General features: G+C 36.3%; 1 protein-coding gene across 2 annotated transcripts in view; it reads left to right on the plus strand.

Annotated features, from left to right (window-relative positions):
- The window catches only part of Agps (alkylglycerone phosphate synthase), a 159120-nt gene that overhangs the window by 54379 nt on the left and 90018 nt on the right, over window positions 1-14723 (plus strand). For both annotated transcript variants that reach the window (XM_029557257.1, XM_008855325.3), the window contains exons 7-8: window positions 1194-1273; window positions 4370-4450. In XM_029557257.1, the coding sequence (XP_029413117.1) occupies window positions 1194-1273; window positions 4370-4450 (161 nt within the window). The remainder of the gene's footprint in view (window positions 1-1193; window positions 1274-4369; window positions 4451-14723) is intronic.

The raw sequence follows: 14723 nt of genomic DNA on the forward strand, positions 1-14723 counted from the left end.
GGGTGGGGAGATGGGAGGGTGTTACTTTGAATGTGAGTATATAGATGAATAAGATAGTTTCGGATTTTCTGTATGAAATACACACAAAAATACAATTTTTTTGTATTTATTTGAAGAAGCATAAAATTTTGCTTCATAATAATTAGTAGATGTGAAAAACATTACCATTGAAATCTACCTGACAACTTTATAACCATGCTTAAATGCCAAGGAGCTCAAAAAGTAACCTACTATGACTAGTAATAATCAGATATATGGAGATTAGAAACGCATGTGCAAACATCTATCAATTGTATTAAAAATGAATTTTTCTATATGAAACTATTTTAATAATGAAATGTAGATCTTTTTAAAAGTTTAAAACCTCATTTAATTTTATGCCTTATAGGGGTTATATGGAGTCCAATAGTGTATAACTGTATCAATTCAACTGTAAACCTAAAAATTTACAGTTTTGAAAGAGATGCATCTTAGCTCTGGAAATTGTTATTGAATATGTCAATGCTGTTGTAATGAAATGCTTCTAAGTATGTGGTTATTAAATAAATAATTTTTAAAAAATTTAAAAAAACTTGAAATACTGTATTATTCTTCATTGATTTCTTTTGACAACAAATGTTAAGAGGAAATCAGAATGCATTATTTAAATACTTCTATGTATTACTTATCCTATTTTATTATCCTCACTTTCCCACCAAATCATATGTACATCTGTTTTTAAATATCATATAATCTTGACATGTAACTCATGTTTTTCTTCTAATTTATTAAAGCCTTTTGTATAAGTCTGTTATTTTAATAAACAAGTATGTAATTATGGTAGTAAGGAGTTAATGGTGTCTCTAGTGTTTAGGAATGTCTTTTCTTTTAAGCTACATCTCCATAGTGATCATTAGCTTAGAACTTTTCTAATTATGTTTTTGGAGTTCTACAAATTGCTAGGGGCTTTACATGAGTGTGTCATGTCCAGGGGACGGAGTCATATCCCATTACTTTCAGTTCTATAATAGTCTTCATTTTGACATTCACATAAAACAAAGGTGAGTTTGTTTTTAGTGTGTTAGCTTTTTCAAAGTGGAACTAGGTTTCATTGCTAGCAGGTCTGTTTGTATTCTGTGTATTAGGGATTTGTCCTAGAAATATAGCTGAAGTAAAATATTTAAGTGTAAAACTGTTGTTTCCTATTTTGGCAGGAGGAACAAGTGTTTCATATGGCTTGATGTGTCCTGCAGATGAAAAAAGAACAATCATTTCTTTGGATACTTCACAAATGGTATATGATATTCTATCTAAGATGTGTTTGAAGTTGGTTTCCATTTAAAACATTGCCTTTATGGCTCTGCATCAGCTGTTACTGAAAATGGATCTGCTGTCCAGTTTTTTCAAATTTATTTCAGGATTATATTTTAGCTTATTGTTCAGGTATTCAAGTTAAGTTCACTTATGCTATGGTACATATCTTTTTAAAAAACTTTTATTTATTATTTTATTATGTATAAGTGCATTGCCTGCACATGTGTAAGTGCACCCATGTTGTGCAATATCTATGGGGGTCAGAAGAGGGCGTTGGAGTCCCCTGGAACTGGAGTTATGTACAGTTGTTCTGCCATGTGGGTTCTAGGACTCGAACCAGGTCCTCTGCAAGAGCAGCCAGTGTTTTTAACTGCTGAGCCATCTCTCCAGTCTCCATGGTACATATATCTTGATACTGTACTACCAAATTAGTATATGAAATTGATTATTTGAGAAGTATGAATTTGAAGATTGAAATATTAGGTAACTTGATTTTTTTTATTTCAAATAAATGGATACTATTAATTATGATTAATTTGTATAATACAAACTTATTTGCCTCCTAGATTTAAATTAATACTGGTGCATATTTGCTTGGGGATGAACAGCAGAGCTAATTTTAATAAGGTTCAAAAGTTGGACTTAGTACTCCTATGTAGCAACTTTATTTTGACTTTTTAATTTGAATATTTTTCAACAGTAGAGTTAAAAGTATACCTATTGTCCCAATTGAATAGTTATTAATATTTTGTTATACTTGATTTCTTTCTTTTCTTTTCTAGTTCTTTTTGAAACACATATGGATATTCTGCTTTATACCTATTTCATCTCTTTTACAAAAAAGGTCATTTTCTCATATAACTACTATGTTGTTATTACTCCTATAAAATCAAAAGCAATTTCTTAACATTTATTTATATGGTCCACACCCGTTTTTAAGAAAGTCTCAAAAGTATCTTTCTTATCTTTCTGATAATTGATTACTTTAAATGGAGATCTAGTAAAGGGCCTTGTTAGCTTTTGGTGATTTCTCTCTCTCTCTCTCTCTCTCTCTCTCTCTCTCTCTCAACTCTCACTCTCTCAATTCTTTGAGAGTTTCATGCAGTGCTTTTTGATCATACTGCATCCCCACTTCCCTGCCTCCCCATCTTCATCTTCTTTTTATTTATTTTTTCCCCATCTAGTCAACTTTGTGTTGCTGAGATACTCTTGAGTATGTAACCAGCCCTGGATTGTCAACCTACCAACAGTCACACCCTTAAAGAAAACTAACTGTTCTTGCCCGGCACCTGTCAAATTGCCAGTAGCTCCTTAGCTGGGGAATCAGAGTGCATGTTCACCTTCCCTCTCTGATAGGATTTTTGTTTGGCTTGCGTTTGAGCAAGTATTTTATATGCTGTCATAAGTGCTGTGAGTTCATCTGTACAGTTGCCCTGCTGTCTGGAAAACACTTTCCATGTAGTCATCCACCACCCCTGGCTTGGACAGTCTTTCTACCTTCTCTTTTGAAGCTCCCTGAGCTGTGGGGGGAGGGTGTGATAATGATGTCCCATTTAGGGTTGAGCACTTTGTAGTCTCTTATTCTCTGCATGTTGACCAGTTGTGGGTCTCTGTGTTAATCACTTTCTACTGCAAAAGGAAGGTTCTCTGATGAGGGTTGGAAATGCACTAAACTATGGGTATAGCAGTAGTAAGTCATTATAAGTTATCTTAATAGTATGTCCACTTAGTAGAATATTAGTTGTTGGTTCTCCCCTAGAGCTGATGACCTATCTAGCCACAGGTTCTTGGGCTCCTAACCACTGAGACATCTCTCTAGCCCTGTATTATACTTTTTAGTGTCATATAATATTAGGAGAGGTAATGTATAACAGTTGGTTATTCCATTTTAATTATGCTAAACCTATCAAGTTCAAATAGTAACTGCCTGACTGTTGTACCATAATATTTCTTGTCCATCTTTTTCTTTATTCTGGAGTTTAAGAAATGGCAGTTTTGAGACTGCAGAGATGGCCCAGCAGTTAAGAGTGCATATTGCTCATGCAGAGAACCTTAGTTCAGTTCCCAGCACCCATGTATGGTGGCTCACAACCACCTGTAACCCCTGTGGATCCAAAGCCATCTTCTGGTCTCTGAGGGCACCCTCAAACATGTGGCATGCACCCCCCCCCCCGAGAGAGAGAGAGACACTAAATAAATTAAATAAATAAATAAATGTAAATCCTAAAAAAAAGCAGTTTATTCAAGATGGTTTAAAAGTAGCCTATTGCACTGAGCCATCTCTCCAACCCCAGAAAAACAGTTTCTTATTTGGCAGTCATTTGGTAAGTTGAGGTGTGCAGTAGCATTCAACTCTGATTTTATGAAACGGGATCCGGATCTCATGTGGCCCCACTTGGCCTCAAATGTACTGTGTAGCTGGAATTGACCTTGAACTACTGTTGACCTTGTTCTCCTGCCTCTACCCCCCAAGTACTGGAAATACAGGTGTGCACCACCATGCCTGGCTAATTTCCTCCTTTTGTACACAGCGGGGATGTATTTTGTTTTCTCCATGGTGTTTCTTATCCTATTTCAGATTTATTTTTGAGCATGCACATATACATGCAGAGATATCATGTACTATATATAAATGCCTTAGCAGGTTTTTTTCCTATTGTAATTTCTGATTCTTAGATATGATTACTAAGCTAGTGCAAATAAATGCCTCATATATGCTAAGTTTTTTGTGTGGAGTATCTTATTTTTTCCTTATAGCAGCCCTCTTAGTATGTGCTTTTACTGTCTACATTTACAAATGAGGAAACACTAAGGACTAGACAGTAATTTTCCTAAGCAGGGTGGCATTTAAATGAAATTCACGTGTGCATAAAGATGGTGTGTATGTTTCTAACCAACCTCTGCATAATATACTGCTCTTGTTCTTATGTTATGTTATATAGTAAGGGTAAGTGGGGCTCATTTTCCTCCTTCCTGATTACTGCCTTGTCACTTAAGCTTTGAATTAGAAAGTTATACGTTTCCTAAAAAAATGTAAATAGTTCATAGTAAAGAGATCTCTTTTCCTTTGTAACAGAATCGAATTCTCTGGATTGATGAGAATAATCTGACAGCTCATGTAGAGGCTGGAATAACAGGACAAGACTTGGAAAGACAGGTATGTTATATCCTTAAGGTTTTCTCTGTCTTTCTGTCTTTTTTTTCTAAGATTTTATTTTTATTATTATGTATATAAGGGTTTTACCTACATGTATGTATGTACGCCATGTGTGTGTACCTGTGGAAGCCAGAAGAGGGCATCAGATCTCTTGGAACTGGAGTTAGAAGACAGTTGTGAGCCACTGTGCTGTCTGCTGAGACCTGAACCTGGGTCTTCTACAAGGGAGCAAGTGTTCTTAACTACTGAGCCTACTTTATAGCTCCTCTTTTCTTCTTTGTTGAAATGGTTGAAGTTGGTCTGCTTGTGGCCAATTCTGCTTACAAAATTTGTTAGGATATTGAAAAAGAGCTTGAAAGATTAAGAGCTGCACTACTCATGAGTAGTTTTCACTGGAATTACACATAGGAAAGTCCAAATAGCAAATACCAACAATCTACCCAGCTGATGCTGTTTATCTCCATGGTCTGAAAAGAACAGATTAACTTTTATTTTTCATTTAACTCAGTAAGCTGCATAGAACAAGAATAAAATTGAACAGATCTAATTTGTTGGTATTGTCAAAGATCTTCAAATAAGTCAAGGTTTTATGTAGGGAAGATAAGATTTATTAATTGTTATAGTTTATAATGAACTTCAGTGATCAGAAGGATACTATTCGGGGAAAAACCTATAAAGTCCTGTGTAAGTTCCCCATCATTGTTGAATGAGAGACATTATCAACAGCATTTTCTTTAATAACAAAGAATGGCCTTTATACCTCTAATTTTATATCCTTTATTATAGCCTTTGATGTAGTATTTTAACCTTTCCAAGTTTTCTTCTTTATTTAAAGCTTAGAATTAAGATTCAAGGAACATATTTCCTTGAAATTTAAATGACATTTTCCTTGAGTACGAGCTTCTGATATTTACTGGCTAGTTCATTTCTCTAACTGCCAATTCAGAAACTCTTTTGCCTGCAGGAGACTGTCAGAGTTCCTGTAGCTGTCTAGACTGCAGTTCAGGTTCTTCATTAAGAACCTTTTGTTCTTTTGTTTCTACTTCAGCTCAGATAGCCAGCTTTAAAATGTCCTGTTTTTTTCCTCATAAAAGTTTTAAAATGACAAATCTAGTAGTTGTGTAGCAGATTTTAATCTCTTTCACTTGTAAATTACACTGTAAATTTTATGGGAAGTCCCAAACATGGCAGTTACGGATTTAGCAGATCTTTGACTACTTTATTAGTTAAATGTCTAGGGATGAATTTTATGAGTTGAATTTTTTTCCTAGGGCCAACATCATTAACATACTATTTTTGTTGTTGTTGTTGTTTCAAGTATCTCTTAGCTTTTATTGTGAACTTCAGATATAGATCTTAGTTGTGTAACATTAGACAGGTTACTAACCATTATGCATCAGATTCTTCATCTGTAAAATGGGGATAATACTACTTCGTGAGTTTTTTGGTTAGAATAAAATAAGTTAATAATGTAGCACATTTAGAATTTCAGTTTTTTAAATATTTATTATTTTTATTTTATGTATATGAGTGTATTGCCTGCATGTATGTGAGTGCACCCATGTTGCAAAATGCCACGGAGATCAGAAGAGGGCTTCAGATCCCCTGGAATTGGAGTTAAGGATGGTTGGTAGCCACCATGTGGGTGTGGGGAATCGAGCCTGGGTCCTCTGCAAGAGCAGTCAGTGCTCTTAACCACTGAGCCATCTGTCCAGCCCAGAACTTAATTCTTTACAGTAATTTTTTATTAAGCATTTTTTAAAGATCTCCATTTTATTATTAAAATACACAGTTTCATACAGAAAAATTCATTTTCAATGCAATTGACATTAAGATGTTTGCGCATGTGTTTCTAATCTCTATATATCTGATTATTACTAGTCACAGTCGGTTACTTTCTGAGCTCCTTGGCATCTGAGCATGAATATAAAGTCATCAGGTAAAAAAAATTTTTTACACCCATTTCCCAGATATTAAGCATTAAAAAAAATTATTTATTTAATAACCACATGATTAGAAGAAGCATTTCATTACAGCTTTAACATATTCAATAGCAATTTCCAGAACAAAGATACATCTCTTTCAAAAGTGGCTGTAAATATTTAGGTTCACAGTTGAATTAATACAGTTATACAACATTGAACTCAGTATAAACCCTGTAAGACATAAAATTGAATGAGGTTTTAACCTTTAAAAAAGATCTCCATTTTAAAATATACTCTTTCCTACAGAAAAACTCATATTTAATGCTACTAACACTTAGATGTTTGCACATGAGTCTCTAATCTCTGTATATCTGATTATTACTAGTCACAGTTGGTTACACTCAGATGGATCCTTGGCACCTGAGTATGGTTATAAAGTCATCAGGTAGATTTCAATGATAATGTTTTTCATCTCTATTGATGAACATGAAGCAAATTTTTGTGCTTCTTCCTCAAATATAACTCATTTTTTTTTATTTGTTGATTTTTTTCTGTGTATATCATACAGAACATCCCAAACAATCTTATTCATCTGTATACCCATTTCCCAAATGGCACCCTCCCATAGCTCTGCCACCCCTCGCCACTGGAGCACATATACTTTGTCATCCCTGTTACTGTCCACTGTGTTGTCAGCATCCCCAGACATTCCCCAGTGCTTGTCCATCGCTGAATTTAGTCAGCTTATCTAGAGTTCCTTATTTTAGGAAGATCAGCCATTCCTCATCTAGCAGCAATCAATTGTCAGTAGTCCTTTAGAAGAGATTGCGGTCTGCTGTTCATTTTCCCAGTTCTATGCTGGCTTACTCTCTGGGAGTCTCTTGGGCCACCCTGGCCAAAAACTCAAAGGAAGGTATTTCCTGCTGGCATTGTTTCTTGTTATGTAGTCTTTAGCTATACACATGGACTCTTAAAAAATTATATTGATACCTTTAATCTTTGGTTACACTTTCTTTTTGCGTGTTTAAGACCATACAGTTGGCCCAGATAAACCAATTTATTTTTACTCTTAAGGCTGTTTGAGGATCTGTTCCTCAGGGGTCACATGGGCTTGGTCCTGCTCGACCATGGCCGGCTTCACTTGGAAGCATGGAGGAAATGTTTCCTCTGTGTTGACCCTCCTCTTTTTAGACTGGACATGGTTCAAGTCCATTTGATGGGGTCTCCATGGCCTCCTTGATCAAGAGGACAGGTGACTCAACGGCAGTTACAGGACCTTTGGAGAGATGCTCATAGTCCCCTGGAACTTAGTTGACCTATGAGGGCAAGGAGCAAAAACTGTCCTTTATGTCCTCCTGATCAAAGTAATATAGGCCTCAAAGTATGGCTGTTAAACATCCAAGAAGGTTAGTTCCACCAGTCTGGTATTTTTAATTACCATGTGCCATGTAGATAAGGCTTGGGCAAAGACCAAACGTTTTCAGATAAACCTTGCCTAGATACACATTATATTTCTTGAGCTAGTATAATTTGTCAGTAGGTTGTTCAATTAATATGGTTCCCTCTGATTTTTTTTAAAAACCAGCTAGGCATTATTTATCTCTTGCATTGTCTAAACCTTCTACTATGGTTTCTCCATATAAAGTACCCCCATTTTCCCCATTTCCCCCTTAATACCTGTTTCCTTTGGTCCCACATCTCTGGAGCTCCTTCTTTCCTTTTATTCCCTAGGTTCTTTGTATAACCTTAACCTTTGTATAACCCCACCCTTAACATAACCCCATTTTTATCCATATCTCCCTTATTAATACCTGTTTCCTACAGTTCTCTTTCAGATTCTTTCTTTTCCTTTACTTCCCTGGTTCCTTTTCATTACTTGTTGTTATGTCTAGATACATACTCACTTATCAGGATTTGGTGCTAGGATCCACATATGAGGGAGAACATATGTCGAGTTTTTTTCTGAGATTGTGTTACTTCACTTAGTATAACAGTTTCTAGTTCCATCCATTTACCTGCAAATTTCATGATTTCATCTTTCTTTACTGCTGAGTAAAACTCCATTGTATAAAGGAACCACATTTTCATTATCCACTAGTCAATTGAGGGACACTTAGGTTGCATCCATCTCTTAGCTATTGTGAAAAGAGCAGCAACAAACATGGATGTACAGGTGTCTCTGCAATAGGATGAGTTCTTTCGGTATATGCCAAGGAGTGGTATAACTGGGTCAAATGGTAGGTTCATTTGTCATTTTTTAAGAGTTCTCCACACTGCTTTCCATATGGGTTGTACAAGTTTCCAATCCCACCAGCAATGGCTGAGTGTTCCTCTTTCCCCAGGTCCTCTCCAACATTTGGTATCATTTGTTCTCTTGATCTTAGCCAGGCTGACTAGGGTATAATCGTAAAGTGGTTTTCATTTGCATTTCCCTAATTATTAGTGATGTTGAACACCTTTCAAGATGCTTCTTAGCCATCTTTTTTTATTCTTTTGAGAACTCTCTGTTCAGCTCCTTAGTCCATGTTTTAATTGGGTTACTTCCTTTCTTGATTCTTTGTTTTTTAGTTTGTTGTATATGCTGGATATTAAACCTCTGTCAGATATGTCGGTGAAGATTTTCTCAGACTCTGTGGGTTTGCTCTTCACTTCTTGGTTGCATCTTTGATGTACAGAAGCTTTTAAGTTTAATGAAGTCCCATTTGTTGATTCTTGACCTTGTTTCCTGAGCAATTGAAATCCTTTCCTACACCTATATCTTATAGGTTTTTCCCAGTGTTTTCTTCTTACAGTTTCAGAGTTTCAGGCTTCACATTGAGGTCTTTGATCCATTTGGAGCGGACTTTTATACAAGGTGAAAGATAGGGGTTTAGTTTCATTCTTTTACAGGTGGAGATCCAGTTTTGTCAGCACCATTTGCTGAACATGGTGTCTTTCCTCCAGTGAATGTTCTTTGCCCCTTTGTCAAATATCAGGTGGCTGAAATTGCATGTACTCATATTTGGGTCTTCAATTTTGTTCCATTAATCTGCGGGTCTACTTTTGTCCCAGTACCATGTTGTTTTTATGAGTATAGCTCTGTAATACAGTTTAAAATCTGGTATAGTAATGCCCCCAGCATTGCTCTTAGTGCTCAGGGTTGCTTTGGCTATCCGAAGTCTCTTGTGTTTCCAAATGAATCTTAGGATTTTTTTTCCAATTCTGTGAAAAATGTCATGGGGATATTGATTGGCATTGCATTGAATCTGTAAATGGCTTTTGGTAGGATGGTCATTTTCACAATATTAATTCTTCCAATCCATGAGCATGGGAGGTTCTTCCATTTTCTGATGTCTTTCTCAATCTTTCTTTAAAGATTTAAAATTTTCATTGTAGAGGTACATCTTTCATGTCTTTAGTCAGATTTATTCCAAGAATTTTTTTTTTTTGAGCTGTTTTGAAATGGAATATGTTCATGTATTCTTTCTCTGGTTGCTTGTTATTGGTATATAGAAAGGCCACAGACTTTTGTAGATTAATTTTGTAACCTGCCACTTTACTGAACATGTTAATAATTTCTAAATTTCTAGTTTTCTGGTGGGATTTTTGGTGTCTCCTGGATATCATATCATCTGCAAAAAGGGATAATTTCATCTCTTCTTTTCCAATTATTACTCCTTTAATTTCTTGCTCTTGTCTTATTGCTCTTGCAAGCCTTTCAAGCATTATGTTAAAGAGAAGTGGAGATAGTGGACAGCCTTTTCTGGGTTAATAATTTCTAAATTTCTAGTTTTCTGGTGGGATTTTTGGTGTCTCCTGGATATCATATCATCTGCAAAAAGGGATAATTTCATCTCTTCTTTTCCAATTATTACTCCTTTAATTTCTTGCTCTTGTCTTATTGCTCTTGCAAGCCTTTCAAGCATTATGTTAAAGAGAAGTGGAGATAGTGGACAGCCTTTTCTGGTTCCTGATTTTGTTAAACACGAGTGGAGATAGTGGACAGCCTTGTCTGGTTCCTGATTTCAGTGGGAGTGCTTCCAGTTTTTCTCCATTTAGAATGATGTTGGTTGTGGTTTTGTTGCGTATGGCTTTAATTACTTTGAGGTATGTTCCTCCAGTCCAATTCCCTGTAGAACTTTGAACGTAAATGCATGTTGACTTTTTTCAAAGGCCTTCTCCGCATCTATTGAGGTGGCCATGTGATTCTTGTCTTTGGATCCATTTATACGATTTATGATGTTTATTGACATGTATATTGAACCATCCCTGCATCTCTGGAATGAAACTGACTTAATCATGGTGGATGATCTTTTTAATGTGTGTCTGTATGCGGTTTGCCTGAAAGTATCTTGTTGAGAATTTTTGCATCTATGTTCATTAAGGATATGGGTCTATAGTTTCTTTGTTGGTTGTATCTTTTCCTGGCTGTGGTATTAGAGTGATGCTGGCTTCATAGAAGGAATTTGGAAGTTTTCCCTCCATTTTTATCTTTTTGAATAAATTAAGTAGTATTGGCTGTAGATCTTTAAATGTCTGGTGGTACAATTCTGCTGTAAATCCATCTGGTCCTGGGCTTTTTTTAATTGGGACGTTTTATATTACTGTTTCCATTTCCTTGAGGTTTTGTATTACTGTTTCAATTTCTTTTTTCGTTATGGGTCTGTTTAAGGTGTTAATCTCTTCTTGGTTTAGTTTTGGTGGATCCCTTGCCTTTAGATATCTGCCCAGTTTTTTCAGGTTTTCAAATTTAGTAGCATATAGGTTTTTAAAGTATTCCCTTAAAATCTTCTGTATCTTTCTTGTGTCTGTTGTGATGTTTCCCCTTTCATCACTGATTTTGTTGATTTGGAGGTGCTCTTTCTTTTGGCCTAGAGGTCTGTCAATCTTATCTTTTCTAAGAACCAGCTCTTGGATTTGTTGATTATTTGTATTGTTTTCTTTGTTTCTATTTCATTGATTTCTGCACTGATTTTTGTTATTTCTTCTTGTCTGCTGGGTTTGAGTTTCATTTGTTTTTGCTTTTGAAGTATCGCGAGTTGCAATGTTAAGTCATTTATTTGTGTTCTTTCTGATTTTTTAATGTAGGCACTTAGAGCTATAAACTTCCCTCTGAGGACTGCTTTCAGTGTGTCCCAGAGGTTTTGTTGTGTTGTATTGTCCTTTTCATTTAGTTCCAGGAATACTTTATTTCTTTATTTGTCCTTTGACCCATTCATCATTCAGGAGTGTTTTATTTATTCTCCATGTGTTCATTTGGTTACTAGGGTTTCTTCCTGTGGTGATTTTAAGCTTTATTACATTGTAGTCTGATAGAATGCATGGAATTATTTCAGTCCTTTAGTATTTGTTGAGGTTTGTTTTGTGCTGCAGTATATGGTTGATTTTGAAGAAGGTTCCACATGGTGCTGAATAGAAAGTATAGTCTTTGGTGCTTTGGTGGAATATTTGGTAGATGTCCGTTAGGTTCTTTTGATAAATGGTATTTAATTCAGATGTCTCTCTGGTTTTTTTTTTTTTTTTTTTCTTTTACTGTTAATTCTCTGTCCTGTTGACCTATCTAATGCAGACAATGGAGTATTGAAGTCCCCTACAATTAATGCGTTGGGATTGATCTGGGTCTTAAAGTCCTGTAGTACTGTTTTTTTTGAAGTTGGTGCACCAGAGTTTGGTGAATATATGTTCCTGATTGTATTATCTTCTTAGTTTATTGTTCCTTTGATCAGAATGAAGTGGCCCTCTTTATCTCTTCTGATTAGTTTTAGTTTAAAGTCTGTTTTATCAGATATTAGAATTGCAACACCTGATTTTTTCTTAGTACCATTCGTTTGGTATATTTTTTTCCACCCTTTCACCTTAAGGTAGTGCCTGTCCTTGAAAGTGAGATGAGTTTCTTGCAGACAACGAAAAGATGGGTTTTGTTTTTTGATCCGTTCAACTTTTCTGTGTCTTTGGACTGGGGAGTTCAGTCCCTTGATATTTAAAGTTAATGAGATATGTGTATTGAATCCTGTTATTTTTATTCCTGTTCACATTCTTGGTATAGCTGTGCATTTCCACAGTTACACTGTCATTGAGTTTCTTTTTGTAACTCCTTGGGTAGAGTCGTTCCTTTCTTTAGCTCTTTGTATTGCTTCAAGAATTCTCTGAAGGTCTGGTTTTTTGGACATGAATTCTTTCAGTCTATTTTGTCAAGAAAGATTTTTCTTTCCCCTTCAACTATAATAGACATTTTTCCTGGGTGTAGTAATCTGGGTTGGCATCTGTGGTCATTTAGAACTGGGAATACTTTGGTCCATGCCCTTCTGGCTTTCATAGTTGCACTGAAAAGTCAGCAATCCTTTTGGGTTTTCCTTTACATGTGACTGCTTGTTTTTCTTTTGCAGCTATCAGTAGTGTCTCATTGTTCTGTACATTTAGTGTTTTCAATATGATGTGCCGTGGAGTTTCTTTTCTGGTCCTGTCTTTTTGGTGTTCTATATGCTTCTTGTATTTGTGTGGGCATGTCTTTGTTTAATTTTGGGAAATTTTCTTCTACAGTCCTGTTGAAGATCTGGTCCGTACCATTATCTGGAGATTCTTCTCCTTCCTCTATTCCTATGATTCGTAAGTTTGGTCTTTTTACAGTGTCACACAATTCCTGCATATTCCATTGTTGTGTTTTTAAAATTTTTTCATAGTCTTTGCTTGAGTGGTCTAGTTCTTCCACTTTATCTTCCCGTCTTGATATTCTGTTTTCCATTTCATTCATCCTGTTGGTGAGGCTTTCTCCTGTCATTTGCTTTACTGAGTGTTTCACATCTTTCTTCATTTCAGCCTGAGTATTCTTCAATATTTTAACTCTTTTCTGAATTCGTTGAGATGTTTATCCCTATCTTTTTTCAGTTCTTTGATTTCTTTTTGTGTTCTTTAAATTCACTGAATTATTTTATCATGTTTATAATTGTTCTTTTGAGTTTCATTTCCTGTGTTACCTCTAGGGGGTTCTCATTGTACTCCTCTAGAGGACTGTTGGTACTTGGTGGGGATATATTATTTTGTTTTTTCATGTCATTATTTTTTCTTTGTGACTTTGACATGTGAATTTCTTTCGTAGTTTCTGGTTCTTGTGTGAGACTCAAGCCTTCATTTGTTGAGTTTAGGTCTGCTTCTTTTTGTAAACTTTATGTGCCTTTGTGATTTGCTTGTTGGGCATGAAAAGTGGGTTGGTCTAGGCTTCAGGTTCTCTAGTTTGATTTTATATTGGAGTGGCTAGATTGCTTTTGTCTTCAAGAGTTCCCACAGAGGCCCAAGTCAGAGGAGGATCAGATGTTGTCAGGTTTCTCCTAAGGTCTGCATCCCTCCAGGAAAAATGCTGCCCTCAAGAATTTGGGGCTGGGCTGGCCTGGGAGTAGGGACCAGGATGCTGGTCTCAGGAAGCTTGTAGCTGTGCTACCCAGGAATGCAAAGTGAGGTGCGGTGGAGGAGGTCCAGAGGGCTCCAGGGACTGCAGGGAGGAACAGGGTTTGTCTGAATGCAAAGGATCAGGAAAAATTGGGACTCTGGACCGAAAGGTCAGCCCAGTGTCTGGGATGCTGTATTAGTCAGGGTTCTCCAAAGAAACAGAACCGGTAGAAGGAATATATAAGTATAGAGATTTATCAGCTTAGCTCAGAGGATAGAGTCCAAGTAATCCAACAATGGCTGCACCACACTGGGGAGGCTGAGAATCCATCGTAGTCACTCAGTTCATGAGGCTGGATGTCTCAGTAGTCCCAATCTGGAGCTCAATGTCTGACGAATTCCAAAAGATCAGCTAGTCTTCAGTTTACAGCAGCAAGACAAGACGAACTCACCAGAGAGAGAGAAGGCAAGCAGCAAGAAGCCAAGTGTTCTCCTCTGCCTTGGCCTTTTATATGGACTGCCATCAGAAGGTAACACCCACATTTAGGGTGTGTCTTCCAGGTTCAGATGATCCAGTTAAGAAGATCTCTCTCATTTAAGTTAATTCCAGATCCAGTCAAGTTGACACCCAGGATTAGCTATCACCAGTCCACCCCTTGTCAACTTGACACCCAATAGTATCTCTCTATGTCATGCTTAATTTTTAAATGAAAACAATGTTGAGGTCATAATTTCACCTAACATGATATGACTGTCCCATCATACAATGACCAATGCATTGTATGTCTTAGAGTAGGTGATAAGGTCTTCGAGGAATGCTTAGTCCTTTAGTATCTCATAACCCAATATAATCATATAGGTTCACAACACTTAACCACTTAACACTTATCTCAATTACACATTCTAAAAAAGAAGAACACAGTATGTGCTTAACATATGTGTATACATGCACAAGCCTATTCTTAACCAAATAGGACAAAAATACT

The sequence above is a fragment of the Nannospalax galili genome, unplaced genomic scaffold (genome assembly GCF_000622305.1).
Source record: "Nannospalax galili isolate Female #2095 unplaced genomic scaffold, S.galili_v1.0 scaffold346, whole genome shotgun sequence".
Classification (NCBI taxonomy): Eukaryota; Metazoa; Chordata; class Mammalia; order Rodentia; family Spalacidae; genus Nannospalax; species Nannospalax galili.